Source organism: Carassius carassius, chromosome 16, assembly GCF_963082965.1.
Source record: "Carassius carassius chromosome 16, fCarCar2.1, whole genome shotgun sequence".
Taxonomy (NCBI): domain Eukaryota; kingdom Metazoa; phylum Chordata; class Actinopteri; order Cypriniformes; family Cyprinidae; genus Carassius; species Carassius carassius.
Genome location: NC_081770.1, coordinates 24,864,572 through 24,881,654, shown reverse-complemented (window position 1 = coordinate 24,881,654; position 17,083 = coordinate 24,864,572). Strand labels below are relative to the sequence as shown.

Genomic DNA, 17,083 nt, shown 5'->3' with positions numbered 1-17,083 from the left:
AAACGTACTAAAAATACCAGTTTTAACATGTTTTGTTGTTGTTGTTGTTGACATTTTAACATGGTAATACAGTTTGCTTTGAGACATGGTTATAGGCCTGATGGCATTCTTGTAGCTCGCAGTGCCTTATATCATAGTACATGAAGATATTAATCATTCAGTACCATTAGACTACTTTTTGTTGGGCTAATTTGCACAGAAACATCTTAACAAACAGTTGGGGGTTGAAAACAGAAATCCAGCTGCAACCTTTTTAAAAAAATCAATGTCTCTAAAGTAAGCAATGTTAGAATGTTTTTCTCATGTATTTTTCTTCTTGTTTTACAAGCAAAGTGAGAGTTGAGTTGAGGATAGCTTATGACAAGACAACTGGACCGATGTCAGACAGTTTTCACGTCGTGAGCACGACGTCGTCACGTACTGTACGTCTCCGTGGGGGGCGGGGCCAGAGAGAGAGATAGAGAGAGAGAGAGAGAGAGAGAGAGAGAGAGAGAGAGAGAGAGACCACATCTGGAGGAAAATAAAGAATCATCATTTAATTTCCCCCACCCTCTGTCTAATTCTCCTCCCTCTCCCTCCGTCTGTTTTTCTGACTGAGGAAGGAGTCGGGAGACAGTAGACAGGCGTCGTAAGCAAACGATGCTCCTTTGAAATGTATTTATTTTAGAACGATTTGTCGCAACCTCCCGACAATTTATCCAAACAGCTACAGTTTGCGTTTCTGGAGTAAGTATCACCCGTCGTGTCCTGCGTGAGTTGGAAACGGTGAGCTGGATCCAGGAGTGTTTTTGATGAAGACATTCGCTCAGCGTTAAACGCACCGCGCGCGCTTCAGTCGTCACGTATTTTGGATTGACGGAGCGTCTTCATCGAGGTAACGTTAAACCCGGCGCGCGCATCTGGACAAACACAATCTGTATCAGCTCACGTCTAGAGAAAAAAAATATTATGTGTATGTGTGTGTGTGTTATTTTGCGAAAGTTCTATCCAGACAGTATGACCCAGTTTCTTTAATGTTGAATAGATCGAATAGCACCCACCAAGGAATAGTTTTGTAAACAGAGTGCATCATAAACAGGGACAACCTGGTGTTATATAACTTCTGCTACAGGTGTGAACGGAGGACACCTGAGCGCGTGGGTGGGACTGGGAGGTTATTAGTGTCTCAGATGCTGTAATATCATGTCACTTTAAGAGGACTTGATGCTGATTGGTCAATCCTGACATTCCGCGGTCAAACACTTTTGTGGCGTGAGCACTATTTTTTTATTTTTTATTTGACATCTTGTCACAAGATTTCCCAGTTATGCTAGTTTACTTGTCTTGTATTAGTCTGCAACCGTTATTGCACATAATAAAATATTTCATGTTTATTTTTTTACACAGTGAAATATGTAAACATTTCGCAATATACTGTCTGGAGTTAATTATCTTAAAAATGAACCCTTTCAGCTTGATACAAGACGCCTACGTTTCGTATCCTGATTGGCTTTATCTCGGGGCAAATAAGATCCCATCCTGCATTATTGTGTTATTTTTATAATCTTTCATAGCCAGTTAACGTTAAACTAGTAGGCTAAATTGTTAGCTTGCTAACTTAACCCTTTCAGAATGATACAAGACCCTTATGTTTCTTGACCTAATGGGGTTTATTTTGCATTTATGTCAGGGTCAAATAAGATCCCAACCTGCGCTGTTGTGATATCAAGCCTGAGCTAATTAGAAAAGCTTTTCGTAAACCATTTAATGTTAAACTATTTGGCTAAATTGTTAGCTTGCTAACTTAACCCCTTCAGCATGATACAAGACCCCCTCATCAGATCAGATCGATCATTGTATGACATTCATAAGAGCTATAGAGAGCAGAGTAGACGGCTCCTTATGCATTAAAATCACTCTCTTGGTACTTTGGTGTCATACAATGATCGGTGCGCAACGACGCTTCAAGTTGAATGAACGAACAAACACCTAACATGTACGTGTATTTGCATTACTTTGATCATTCACTGTAGATCTCACCTTCTCACACGCCATTGGTTGATTATGTACCATACCTGCATGTTATTAGTCAAACTACTTTGGATGTTTTAGGCAATATAGAAGTCCTGGCAAGGACGTGTCCTGGGAAAATGGCTAATATGGTCACCCTATTTTTGTAACCATTTAACATTAAGCTAGTTGGCTAAATTGTTAGCCTGCTAACTTAATCCCTTACAGCATGAAAAAAGACCCTTATATTTTGTGTCCTGATGGGGTTTATTTCAATTTTAACTCTGGGCAAACTAAGATCGCACCCTGCATTATTGTGATACCTTGTCATAGCAAATCAGGAAAGCATTTTGTAACTATTTAACACAACACTAGTAGCCTAAATTGTTAGCCTGGTAACTGAAAACAGCCTGTTTACATTTGACCACTTTAGCTCCAGTAACATAATGGGATAAATATTTAATTTAAAAGACGGATTACAAATACATACACCATATTTCATTTTTCGCTAATGACAACAACAAAGTACAATGGGTCGTACAGTTTTAAGGTCCTAAATCAAGTCTAATTTTACAAGCCGTGTTTTTATAGATTCACATTTTTATTTGCAAACTATTTTGTATGCCATCTACCTTTACTAAGGTTCATTAACGCTTGCATATCGCAAAGAGGCATGCAAATAATCAAGATTGGAGTCTACCAAATGTACATTAAAAAAAAATTGCTCATTGAAAATCCCCTACTAATCCGAATACGTGGGCGTTTGCCGTGTCCAGCTCAGTGTTTATGGGGGTTATGGCAGTACTTTGGGAGGTTCTCGATGCAATGCCAAGCTCAGTCCTGATGCAACAAACTGCAACATTAACAGAGGGTCTGAGGAATGGATTGAGAGACAGATTGTGGATGAATGTGTGGCTGAGGGAGTATGCGTATGAATGCTTCAGTGGGTTGTCAGACACTGTTTGCTGCGATTGCTGAGGGATGTGTGGGTCATACTTCAGTTTTGACTTATAATGTGGGCTTCACTTTTGCCTTGGGGTTCGTTGGGTTCGATGGAGAGAATGGGTGAGGACAGACAGAAGGGAGAGATGAAACCACACATTCTTTTCTTGTGAAACACCAACCACCAATGGCTGCTTCTGGAATGCTTCATCTCCATTAGCTCCTTATTTAACTTTACCTATACAAGGATGCCTTGTACAGCATAAACACACGATATTGAGCAATATATCTGTTCATTTCCAAAAGAAACTCCTGAGCTCCCGCCTTCCTTTTTTTCTTCATCAACCCTTACGTCTCATTCTATTTTCTCAATCTGTCCCCCCTTTGGCTTGAGTTTGAGGTTGGACAGAGTTCCTGGAGGCCTTTGCAAATCATGAGCAATCCAAGGGGAGGAGGAAAGGCATGGAAAAAGAGACCGAGAGAGGAGAGAAATATGAGAGTGCCAGAAGGGAGAAAATGATGTCTGAAAAATGTTCGAATTGCACTTAATCCACACCATCCATTTGATTCTCAGCCGCGACCGTTCTCCCAGACTTCCTGGAGAAACTGTGCATGATTGGGTCCGCAGCTGGTTCTTGTTATTGTTTATGAGCTTGGCGCTCTCTTTGCATTTTTAATGTACACTTAAAAGCGCAGTGGAAACAAATTGGGTGAATCTGCTGTGGCCAGAGGAATGTGTGTGTGTGTGTGTGTGTCTGGATGACAGACTATACAGCGGGAGAAGAAGGAATGGGAATTTTAGAGGAGGGGAGGCTGTGTTGACCTTGTCCTGTTGCCAGACGCAGGGGGTGGAAAGTGAAGGAGCGATGAAGAAAGTGAGAGAGAGGGAGCGATGTGGCGCTCATTGCCTTCTGTAGGATGTTGTTGTTTCTTCCTCATCAGTGACTCATTATTTAACTGTGTTTGGTTCTCCACCCTCATCCTGTTATGTGTTTTTAAGAGGGTCTTAAGAAAATCAGAGAGAGAAAATCATATTAATCATCAATCATCAATAATAATAAATAAGTTAACAGTAAGAAAGAAAACCCAAATATGCTCATAGTATTATATTGCTGTAAATTATTGGCTAATGTCACTGAAAAAAAAAATACAAAATTATATGACATATAAACCATGATTTGATCAATATATATATATATATAATATTAACATAATTACTAATAAAATATAATAGTAACAATATTATTTATTTATTTGTTTGCCACCAAATTAAATGGTTAAATAAATACATTTTAAAACAAATTACAGAAATGAATGTCATGTTGTTTCAAATGTGAGTTTTTTAATAAATAAATTATTACTCACAATATTTCATATTTGGGGATTCATGCAATTAAAAAATTCATGCACTCCGTATTTTCTTTTTCTGGCTCTTTCTCATGCCAGACACTGAGATTGCAGGCTAAATAATGGGATTGCATCACTGAGTTTTGGAAGGAGGGAGTGAAAGAGAGAAAGAGGAAAGAGGAAAGGAATGATCACCCACAGCTTTTCGGTGTGAGTCAACAAAAGGAGGTAAAGGGCCAGGATTTCAGACACTTGCAGATGTGGAGGAATGAGAAACAGAATAGAGAAACAGTGACCTTGTGTGTCTGTGTGGAGAATATAATCATAAAAGTAGATAGGTATTTCTATCCAAAAAAAAAAAAAAAGATTTATTCCATCATTTGGACATTTTGGCACTTTTCCTCATTGTCCTCACAAAAACACCACCTCACAGTCACCAAGGTTGGACACATTGTAAAGCAGCCACTCAAAATCCATTTAAAACCTGTTGAATGTTACCAGGAGGTGGACATTCAGAAATGCGTGCAATATTTGTGGTGTTTGTACCACAGTATGTCTCAGTGTTAGCGTGTATATAAAACCCAGAAAGTAAGGGTGGAGCTCGAGGAAGAAGTTAGATTGAAAACAAACCCCCAAGCCAGAGAGTGAGAGTGAGGGAGGAATGGAGGGACGGAGACGAGGGGAAGTGTTCAGCACTCAAACCTTTTGCAATACTGTGTAATATCACAGAGAGGGAATCAGAGGAATGAGGAAAAGAAAGCATGCAGGAGCTGAAAATGAAAAGCCACAAGTGTTTGCTCGGAGTTCAACATTTCAGCTCTGGGAATGTTCTCTGTAAGAAGAAAAAAACATAACTTTTGGTCATGATGAATGTGGGGGTGTGTTTAAGGTGCAGTACTTCCTCATTCCCATGTAACTGAATAAATTAATTATATGGTTAGATGAATGTTTATGTAATGCACTTTTTCACTTATTTAAATTTTATGAAAAGTTACACTCAGGCCATCCAATATGTAAATGAGATTATTCTTTATTAAAACAGATTTTGAGAAATTTTGCCTTTCATAACTTGCCCAGCAATAGATCCTCTGCAGTGAATGGGTGCCGTCAATGGTTTGAGGTTAAAATGCCTTGATGGATTTGTTTATTACAACATTCAGCTTTTCACTTCACAAGATGTTAACTGATGGACTGGAGTGATGTGGATTATTGTGATGTTTTTATCAGCTGTTTGAAATCTAATTCTGACGGCACCCATTCACTGCAAAGGATCCTTTGGTGAGCAAGTGATGTAATGCTACATTTCTCCAAATTAGTTTTGATGAACAAACAAACACTATGTTGGATGGCCTGTACATTTTCAACTATTTCTTTAAACATTTCAAATTATTGATTCATTTATTTCTGCAATATAGTAAAGAACTTAAATCTCGGCCCTAAACCTGAAAATGATGAGTGTTGGGAAAAGTTACTTTCCAAAGTAATGCATTACAATATTGTAAAAAGTAACTCATTACTTGCTACTTTTTGGAAAGTTAATACTTAAAAGCAAATACTCAGTGAATAAATGGGAAAACAAAGTCAGTTCCAGTCGTTAGCCTACTATAGTAATGCGTTTATAATTAGCAACCAGAATTTTAACTATGGTGCGTTCCTAATTTCACCTAGTGTCTTAGACTTTTGGACCCTAATAATTGTAATTATATGTGGAGCCAGAGGCCCAGTCTTCATCAACTTTTCTTCTGCATCACAGAAAGAAACCGGGACGGAAGGAAAAGAATGAAGGAAAGCAAAGAACCGAGATCTATATATCTCTGTAATACATTCTGCATGTTTTGACTGCAGTGGGGCTGCTGGTGTGATGAGCTGCTTGTGTGTGTGTGTGTGTGTGTGTGTGTGTGTGTACGTGACTTGTCTGGCAGAAATAAATTTTTATGACTTGCAGTTGCTGAAGTGAACGTGGAGCTGCACGTGTGTGGGAGTGTGTATGTGTGTGTGAGGGAGAGAGAGAGAGGGTATTTCCTTCTACAAAATAAGCTGCAAAAGCTGTCTGTGTTGGTGCCACTGTGAAGAGTCGTAATGGATTTTTTTTTTCAATATATACAGTTTATATAACATGGTTTGATTTTCTCAGGCTGGTGATCAAAGCCATGCTGTCGCTGGACGAGCCCCTGGACTTGAAGATACCCTCTGGCCGTGACAGGACACTCAGAACGTCCATCTGTGCCCCACTGCACTTTTCTCGGGTTCGAATATCCCGCACATTGCACAAGGCCAAAAGCCCTGGTTAGTCAACCGACCACACAAACCACTACATAACTAAACTATAGATGAAACACATAACACGATGGTTATAAAGTGCATAGTCATATATATGTTTCAATGGAATGATAATGCAATTTATGAGATTAATTATTTAGTCACTTGTTTCATTCTTGCAATGAATCAGAGTTTTTGAACATTCAGCTGAATGGTATTGTAATGGATTACAACTCTAATAATCATCGGGAAGAAGGAGGCGGGAACCGGCGGACAATCAAATAACATTTAATGATCAAAATAAACACAAAGCAGCGCATCAGCCCCTCACGGACGACTGATGCGCGCAAAATAAAACCAAAACACAACTAAAATCCCAGGCCTGGTCCTCTCTCGTCCTTCACTGTCGTCGCTCCAGTTTTATATCCTTCCATCTCCTCCATGGGCCTCGAGACCGGCGGGTCGAACAGGTGTAGCTCATCTCCAATCACTCCACCGGCCTCACTCCCATGTCCCTCGGCCCTGCCCCACTCGTCACATACCCCCATCGCCCCTCGCAGGCCGGGGGGTACTCCCGAGACTGCGCTCTACTCCCCCCCCCCCCTCCCTCCGGGGGCCTCGAGACCGGCGGGTCGAACAGGTGTAGCTCATCTCCAATCACTCCACCGGCCTCGCTCCCATGTCCCTCGGCCCCGCCCCACTCGTCACCGGTATCTTGATTCGTTCCTGAATCAGACAGCGTTTTTTTACAAATTGGTTCAATGAATGATTCAATGACTCGCTCATAAAGACCTCAGTTCCTGAATGAATCAGCTCTTTTGAACAAAATGTTGAAAATAATTCAATGACAGGTGGCTGCATCCAAAAAAGCATATTCACCGTATAGGCATTATTTTGAACTTCTTTGCAACTGTTAAAAAAGTTTGTTTGTTTGAATGTGTGTAGTATGAATGTAAATCAGACGTACTGCATTTGTCTTATTATAATTATATTGTTACCACCCATGAATCATTTCACTGGCATTACAACTCCTCTCCTGTAGCCTCATAAAATAGTAAAATGTTCATCAGAGCCACAAATGTAACCCTGGACCACAAAACCAGTCTTAAGTCGCTGGGGTATATTTTTAGCAATAACCAAAAAAACATGGTTTGAGTCAAAATTATAGATTTTTCTTTTATGCAAAAAGTCATTAGTATATAAAGTAAAGATCATGTTCCATGAAGATATTTTGTAACTTTCCTATTGTAAATATATCAAAACTTTATTTTTGATAAGTAATATGCATTGCTAAGAATTCATTTGGACAACTTTAAAGGCGATTTTCTCAGTATTTAGATTTTTTTGAACCTTCAGATTCCAGATATTCAAATAGTTGTATCACGGCCAAATATTGTCCGATCCTAATAAACCATACATCGGTGGAAAGCTTATTTATTCAGCTTTGAGATAATTTTGAAAAACTGACACTTAAGACTGGTTTTGTGGTCCAGGGTCACAAATCAGAATCTGGCAGAAGTAGTAGATCATCTTTCGTACATGTTTCGTTCCTCATGGTTTTTGAACAAATTCGTTGAATGAGTGATTCAATGACTTACTCAAAAAAACTTGTTCCATTCCTAAATTAGTTGGTGTGCTTGAGCAAATTGATGCAATTAATTATTCAAAAACACACTTATTGTGACTAGAGCCCTAGATTTCATCCTGGGCACAATGGGCCCTGTTTTTTTTATGCCCCTAGGCCCGGGCTTCAGGCCGATTTTCACATCATAGTTCAGACGCCGATCGAGCGTCTTCTTCTTTTAGGCTTCTCTTTTCAGTGCAGCTGGAAGAGATCAGTGTTCAAATGCACACTATAGGCTAAAGCTTGCCACAAAGCACCAGCAAAAGTAATAGCATGAATGTGTCGGGGGAAATAGTAAACAGGTATTCGAATTATTTATTCAGTCAGTGTCGTAGGGATGAAGTTGCCAATCCTGACTCACCATCTCCTCATTGGACGCGCCTTTAGAGAAAAATGCATCTTTAAGGATTACATAATGAAAGAGATTTCGCTTTCGATTAGTTTTATTTTGTTAAGCAGTAATTTAAATTTTTCCATAGATTATTCATGTCTGTGAGGCATGTATTCACTGAGTTTTGTTTAATTTTTGTGAAGCACTCCAGTTCAAGACCAAGACAGCAGAAAGCGGATGTTTGTTTTCTTTATTTTATAAAAGCACAACAATTTGATGAGGTTGTGAGTGCACACAAATAAAAGTAGACCCTTTACAGTTCCGAATGATGTATTACTCTTACCTTTATGAGCAAAAATGACGGCATATTTTAAGTTGTTTCCACAAAAAAAATGCAAGTGATCACGTTGACGATACCTCCATGTGCTGCAGAGCACACTGTAGTTTCCACTCTCTTTGCAAACGCTTGGATATGCATCTAACAACGCACATTTATCTAGGCTTAACATTTAAACTAACATTGTTATATGCTTGAACTGTTTTATATCTATAGATTTTATTTTGGGCAAGTCATGATGATTTAACAAGGCTAAATTGATCAAACATTGGTTATGATCAACTCACAGTCTGCCGCTGGCCGCTTGGTCATTTAAAAACAAAAACTTCTTCTAAATTAACTTAAAAGGTGCCATCTGTCATATCTGGCAAAAAAATCAAGTCATACTCCACATTCCATACCAGATGGGGGCAGTATGCCTCAATAAAGTGAATTGGTCTACTCTAGAGTAACAAACGAGAAACAGCATAGTCTCTATGCTCCGCCCCTACCTTCACAACAACCCTAGAGCATAGCTGAAGCCTATAAGAGGACGTTTTGCCTCCAGAGGAACGTTGGGTGATGTCAAGTGATTTTGAAACATGACATCTTCAAGCTACTCCCCTTCACCTTTACCAGTGAATATGTTCATATTCGTTTTGTTCATATTACATTGAGTTGTATATACACATTATTGGAATTAAATTAATTTGACAGACAGCATTCTGTCAACATCATTGGTCAACATCAGACACGCTTTCACGCCACACATCAATTTTCTCACGTACAGAAAACCACGAAGCAAAGAGGACACGGAGACCAACAGACTAGACAGAGCAGGTTACTTATGATATAAAAATATGGGTAAGTTATAGCTAGCTAATTATCAAACGCAGCTACGGTTAGCCAGCGCTAACATTAGCACGTTTATAGAACAGCCTTCGATACATTTCTATGTTATAACTTCCCGAAAAAAAATACACAAACATATAAAACAAACTTCTAGCGAAATACTAACAGCATCTAACTTACCAATCCAAAAGAAATGTTGCAAGTTCGGTGTCGAACCTCATTTCTTTCAGGTCCATCAGTTGTCTCCAGCGATTGAAAGCGGTGCCGATGTTTACCTCGGTTCGGCTCCTTTTCTTATCGGATTTGATTTGTGTTTCCGAGCACGGTTGTTTCCCTGTAGCGGGTGGTGGTCTCTTGCCAAGGGCTTCAACCATCCTTCCGCTTGATTGACATCAGGTTAGATTACGCCCACAAGCCGTGCGAGTTATTCGTGTATTGCAGGTTGGCTGGTGGTTATGTTGCCCGCATACCGCCTCCCATGGCCGAAACTGGTATTACGACACCTGTCGGGCCGGGGCTAGTAATGCTACTGCTAATTAAGGTTGATAACTCTGCAGCACTATTACTTTACATTTTTTTAATGACATCATCGCCCTTATTTCTTCTCATAATTTTGAGTCGTGTAGGTAATTTTTTGAATATTTTTAGCTCAATTTTTGCACATGGCACCTTTAAAGGCAGGGTAGGTAAAAAATTTTATAAAAAACTTTTTTTTCCAAATTTGTTTAAACTTTATATATCAATACATAATTAAAATGTAAGTACTCTGAAAAAGACAGTATAAAAATTGAGTGACTGTAGACCTCTCACGACTGTTTTAAAGACAGCTCATTATTTCCATTCACTCCACCCCCTCCCTTCTGGGCTCCTTCCAAAGCCTCTACTACGGCTCGCTAAGTAATGTTATGTTAGCTATATTACGCAGCTACGTGTGCTAATGACACATGCTTCATGAAAAAAATATGTATGATCAAAATACAAAAAGAAAGATTTACCTGTCCAGCAGAAATAAAGCCATCAAGGAGTCACTTTTAAGCCCCTTGAGTTCCCTCAGTTCTCGCCATCGCTGGAAAGCCACGCCGATATTAACTCGCGTTTTATTTCTTTGTTTATCCAAAGACTTTTTGTTCATTGCCTTTTCTTGTACTGTTACTGTCTTCCTTTTTTTCCCTGGTTTGCCATCACTAACTGCATAGGCCGGTACTGTGAATTTTGCTTGCTGTTTCTCTGCCATTGTTTTGGTATTCCTAGGACTCCCCTGCCTCTTGAATTCCTCAAATCAAACGTGCACGCGCAAGTGGGCAAGTCATGTGTGGCAAAAGGGTGGTTGCCATGGTTGCGAGAGAGTGACAGTCGCCTAAGCCAATCCTATGTTTCGTCCCGAAATGGAAATAATGAGCTGTGTTTAATACAGATTAAACTGTCTAGAGTCACTCGATTTTTATACTCTTTTTATCAGAGTACTTACATTTTAATTATGCATTGATATATAAAGAAAGTTTAAACAAATTTGGAAGAAAGTTGTTTATACATGTATTACCTACCCTGCCTTTAATAATAAAAAAAAAAAACCTTATATCTAACAAACAAAAAATGCTCCAAACGTTCTTCTAAATTAACTTACTAAAAGATAAAAAATAAACAAAATATAATCACTTTGCTATTACATACAAAACAGAATTATTTTAATAGCTGAAACAGTAGTATAAGCTGTTTTGGGAGAAGGGGGAAAAAAGACACAGGCCGGGCTGGGATAGGGCCTATATTTGAGGCCCGGTCAGGGACTTTACATTCAGGGCGTAACAGTGTAACTACAGAAAAAGTCACTAAAAACCATCACTAATCTATAGTCTGACAGTCAATAACAGTCTCAGTTGTACAAAAACTAACCTCATTTCTTCTTATCTCCGGATGCAGCTGACAAGGACATGTCAGATTCTTCATCGTCCATGGTGGTAGATCTGAGTCTGTCTCCATCTTCCTCTCCCTCACCACCCTCTCCCATCGACAGCGGAGCTAGCTGGAGTCCCACAGCTCCTCTTTTGGCCTCTGTGAGTAACTTACAGTATACATCAAACTCTGCAACATTTTTCAAATGGTTCAGTTGATTTGGAACAATATTGTTAAATGATTGTGTATATATAAACAGGGGTGCACATAATTTTTTTAGCCTGGTTCTCATATGAGAACCTGGAGATTTGGTTTGGTCCTCACACTGCATATAGCCTGAACCATTAAATATAACTATAAAAAATGAATTAATAATAGTTAGTAGCTTTGGATAAAAGGGTCTAAAAATAAATAAATAAAAGCATTTTCATCATATTCAAACTTAAAATCAGCAGGCTTTTATTTTATACGCGCTTCCGGATTTAGATTAGCACCGCTGCTGATCAGCGTCAGTGGATGAATGTCACAGTGCGGACTTGCGGACCACTTATGTGCACCCCTGTATATATATATATATATATATATATATATATATATATATATATATATATATATATATAGTACAGACCAAAAGTTTGGACACACCTTCTCATTCAAAGAGTTTTCTTTATTTTCATGACTATGAAAATTGTAGATTCACACTGAAGGCATCAAAACTATGAATTAACACATGTGGAATTATATATGGAATTATATACATAACAAAAAAGTGTGAAACAACTGAAAATATGTCATATTCTAGGTTCTTCAAAGTAGCCACCTTTTGCTTTGATTGCTGCTTTGCACACTCTTGGCATTCTCTTGATGAGCTTCAAGAGGTAGTCACCTGAAATGGTCTTCCAACAGTCTTGAAGGAGTTCCCCGAGAGATGCTTAGCACTTGTTGGCCCTTTTGCCTTCAGTCTGCGGTCCAGCTCACCCCTAAACCATCTCGATTGGGTTCAGGTCCAGTGACTGTGGAGGCCAGGTCATCTGGCGCAGCACCCCATCACTCTCCTTCTTGGTCAAATAGCCCTTGATGCCTTCAGTGGGACTCTACAATTTTCATAGTCATGAAAATAAAGAAAACTCTTTGAATGAGAAGGTGTGTCCTAACTTTTGGTCTGTACTGTATATATATATATATATATATATAAAGCCTAGATGTATTTTTACTCTAGTTGACATCAACTAGCATCTGTTTTTGTGGTAAAAGGATTTAAATGATTCTGATCACTTTAAAGAATCAAAGTATAATTTCTTAGATGAATATCATCTCAGCAGTTTTTTGCTTTATTTTTAGAGCTTCTTTGACAAATAAATGTAATTTATATTTTGCAGATATATTTATATATTTATATATAATATATTGCAGATATGTTCACTGAATATAAGCCTAACAGACCACTCAGATCATAAGGATCGAGTCAGTTAGAAATACCAAGGGTTAACACAAAACAAGGGGAGTCCGCCTTTAGTTAATTTGCCACCCGCAGTTGGAATCAGCTTCCAAAAGAGATCAGATGTGCTAAAAACTAGTCACATTTAAATCTAGACTCAAAACCCATCTGTTTAGCTGTGCATTTATTGAATGAGCACTGTGCAATGTCCGAACCGATTGCACTGTATTTTACGTATTCACTGTATTTTATGTAAAATCATTTTCTATTTTTAACTGTTTTAAATTAATTTCAAATAAGTCCATTCCAAAGTTTTCAAATTGCTTGTTTTTATTTTACTTTCTTTTATGTTAAGCACTTTGAATTACCATTGAGTACGAAATGTGCTATATAAATAAACTTGCCTTGTCTTGCCTAATTCTGCTGGAAGAGAGACACCATTATACACCATTACCATAATTCAGTTCCCCTCCACATTAATATATTTCAGTCCAATCTCACACGGTGTTCTAATCTGAACCCTTTTCTAGGATCAAAAATTGAGGGTAGGTTTGGGAACATGTCCGGACTTGTTCGGCCATGAGATGGTCTCTTACCTCCCAACCAAGATGAGTCAGAAATGAACTATTGATACATAAGCTCTTCTACTTCCTCAGGAATCTGAAAGCACCACGTACCACGAGGACAGCTCCTCTCCTCCTCCAGGTTTTCAGTTCTTTCTGCCGATTGGTGCAGAGGGTCCCCTGCGCCTGCCCTCCTCGATGCTGATTGGGCAGCACTCCCCTGAGCCCTCGAGTGACGAACAGCTGGCCTGCCGCTGGCTAAAAGTGAGTGAGGGAGAGCTGGTATTAGTCTTGAGCCATGATGATGAGGTTGAAGACTAAATTAAATTCATTCCATAATATGTTTCCAAGTGAAAAAAGTACATATATTAATAGAGGAAATAATGTAACATTGAACAAAATGACCTGACCCATGTTTAGAGACTGGAATATAATAGAGACCATGTAAAAACTTCATAGAAACCAATTAACAATGCACTAAATATACTCCAAACACTTTTAAAAAAAGTACATCACAAACTTGTATCCGTTTCTTTCTTCTGCTGAACACAGAAGAAGATATTTTGAAGAATGTGCTGACGGTAGCCATTCACTACCATAATATGGATGTAAGTCAATGGCTACCGTCAAAATGGCTTCTTCTGTGCTCTGCAGAACAAATAATTAAAATAAAATAATCAAACAAGTTTGGAACCGCTTGAGAGTGAGTAAACGATTACAGAATTTTCATTTTTGGGGGAACTATTCCTTTAAGTGCATGATGTTAGATATTAAAAGATCTATTTATCATCTATTCATTTTGTGCTCTTTATCTTCCTCCCTGCTCCTCCTACACTCTCTGTCTTTACTGTGTAGTGCCATCTGCTGTTCGAGAGCCTGCAGGATCTGGTGGACCATGTGAATGACTCGCATGTGAAACCAGAGAAGAATTCAGGATACTGCTGCCACTGGGAGGGCTGTGCGCGCAAGGGAAGAGGCTTTAATGCCAGGTCAGACAACATACACGCATTCATAGGATTTAAGCACAAAGCAGTTAGAATTCCACCCACTCCAAGATATTGAGAAATTTTCAAACCCGTCTGATGTTTGCTCTTGAATGGTGTGCATACAGTATATAAGCACTAACCTGGGATCAATTTGTTTAACGCAGGTACAAGATGCTGATTCATATCCGTACTCATACCAACGAGAAACCTCATCACTGCCCTACCTGCCACAAGAGCTTCTCACGCCTGGAGAACCTGAAAATACACACCCGATCACACACAGGTGAGGACAAACACTTTTGCAATACAGAAAAACACACACAAAAAATGCAATCAGAGATATGGTTCACACTAGTGTTGGCACGGTACCAAAATTTCAGTATTTGGTACCGATACTAGTGAAAATCCACGATTCTAGGTACCAATTTCGGTACCAAAGCAAAACACAAATATGCAAAAAAAAATAAAATAATAATAACACTTTTTATCACTAAAAATAAAACCAATGCCATTCTTTATACTTATTTACAATTGTGTTTAAAGTTTTCTACAAGTTATATAATTATGAAAAACAGTACACAAGTTTCACCCAAATTTAATTTGTCTTTTAATTAATGAAATTGAAACCCATTTTATTTTTTGGTAAATAAAGATTTGCTATCAAAATTAAACATGGAAGAAATATTGTGTGATTTTGCGGCTTAACATTTACAGATAATGGTCCATATGGAGATTTGATTTTATTAATTTATGTTAACTTTGACAAATTCCTTGACTGTCCATATTAAAATCATATTGAAAGTTTCATTTTCTTGACTGGATTTTGAGATTCCGTCTGCATTTTCTGCTTCGTGGAAATCATAGCGCTGTATGCGTCAAGAACTGGGTTGACCAAGGAACTTGGTACCACCGGTACTTAAAGAAACCTGGTTCCGTAACATTTAAATTTTTTTAGTACCGACTTGGTACCGAAGTACCGGGTCTTTTGACAACACTAGTGCAAACATAAAATCCAATTTAAAATCTGAATGGCTGTCAGTGTTTTTATCTTTCATCAGCTCGAAAAAACATCTGAAAGAAATCCCAACAATATAGTTCCTTTGTACCGTTATCATTATAGCTGTGGTGTGGACTGCTTTTTGTTAATTAATTGATATTTTAGTTATCGTCCATGTTGTGAATGGACCTTTTTACTTTTGGTGTTTGTTTTTTATGTAAGCATGACCCTAATACCAAAATACCAGTACTTTTTTCACACATCCTCATTTTCCCACACAAAATGAGACAAGTCTCTACAGGCCTGTGCCGCCTGATTGTGACTGTCTGATTTCAGCATTCCTCTGGTACAGCCTTTGATTATCTCTCGCTCTTCTGCCCTCTTAGGAGAGAAGCCGTACATCTGTCCTTACGAAGGCTGCAACAAGCGCTACTCGAACTCCAGCGACCGCTTCAAACACACGCGCACACACTATGTGGATAAACCCTACTGCTGCAAAATGGTGGGCTGTCTGAAGCGCTACACTGATCCTAGCTCTCTCCGCAAACACATCAAGGCCCACGGCCACGCCGTAGTGCAGGAACACGCCAACCTGCCCAGAACCAGCAGGCTGGAATCGGATGGTGCCTCATTGATGGATGGCCGACGGATGGATCGTTCTTACCCAGGAGGGGCTCGTTTCGTCTTACCGGGTGCGGCGACATCCTTATTTGGGGCTCCTGCCTTCGCCGGGGTCCTTAGCAATTACCCCCTGGATCTGTCCAGGCTCAGTCCACTTTTAAGAGCCGGGCCGGTGCTGTATCCCAGCTCTGGTGCTCTTGGGCTTGGGAAGGTGCCTATCCTGCACCCCTTGTTGTTGCCACCATTCGGGCTCAGAGTGGGTCAGGCTGAAAGAGCGGTTGAGGAAGAAGATGATGTTGATGATGAAGATGAAGGCAGGATGGGAGCAGGACGGGGCCCTCACTCATGGGTCGTGATTCCTCCCGGCATGCTGTTCTTGAAACAGACGGCAAGCACATAAAGAGACTAATGGGACTTGTTCACACTGTGCACCAATCTGATTTGGATTTCAAATCAGATTACGGTGTCATTTCGCAAGTGCTGAAATCAGTTATGTTATGTCCAACCCCCCAAAACAAAACTACTCAGAAAAATGTTTGTTGAGAGTTCAGATTTTGTTTGGATTTTGAACTGTTAACGAATTTGGTGTGAGTCCCAGTTTGTCTGTTTTCTGTTCACACTACAAAAGCTAAATTTGTTTAACATACCCAAAACAATGCTAACCAAAAACCTTATGGGCCATTCACAATGATAATAACTATAATGTTTTTAATGAATGAAATTATGTTGTTGGAATCACTTTCAGGACGATCCATTTTTCCAGCTGAGCTTGGATAATGGATTCATCTTTCCTGAGCTTGAGTATTTAAAGCAACAAGCAAAAAAACTAGTGTTTACTTTAAATGAACAGAATGGTATTCTTTGTTTATGTGAATTCTAAGATAGTTACTGTAAAAGTTATCTTTATGGTTATTGTTCCTGGTGTGAG

At 39.1% G+C, this 17,083-nt stretch overlaps 1 protein-coding gene across 1 annotated transcript; it reads left to right on the top strand.

Moving 5' to 3' along the window:
- Positions 1 to 486: 486 nt before the first annotated feature.
- On the top strand, positions 487 to 17,075 carry glis2a (GLIS family zinc finger 2a). Its single transcript, XM_059569697.1, has 7 exons — positions 487 to 874; positions 6,413 to 6,564; positions 11,572 to 11,711; positions 13,645 to 13,815; positions 14,407 to 14,540; positions 14,702 to 14,820; positions 15,921 to 17,075. The coding sequence occupies exons 2-7, from the start codon at positions 6,429 to 6,431 to the stop codon at positions 16,553 to 16,555; spliced, it is 1,335 nt and encodes a 444-aa protein (XP_059425680.1). The 5' UTR covers positions 487 to 874; positions 6,413 to 6,428; the 3' UTR covers positions 16,556 to 17,075.
- The last annotated feature ends 8 nt before the right edge of the window (positions 17,076 to 17,083 follow it).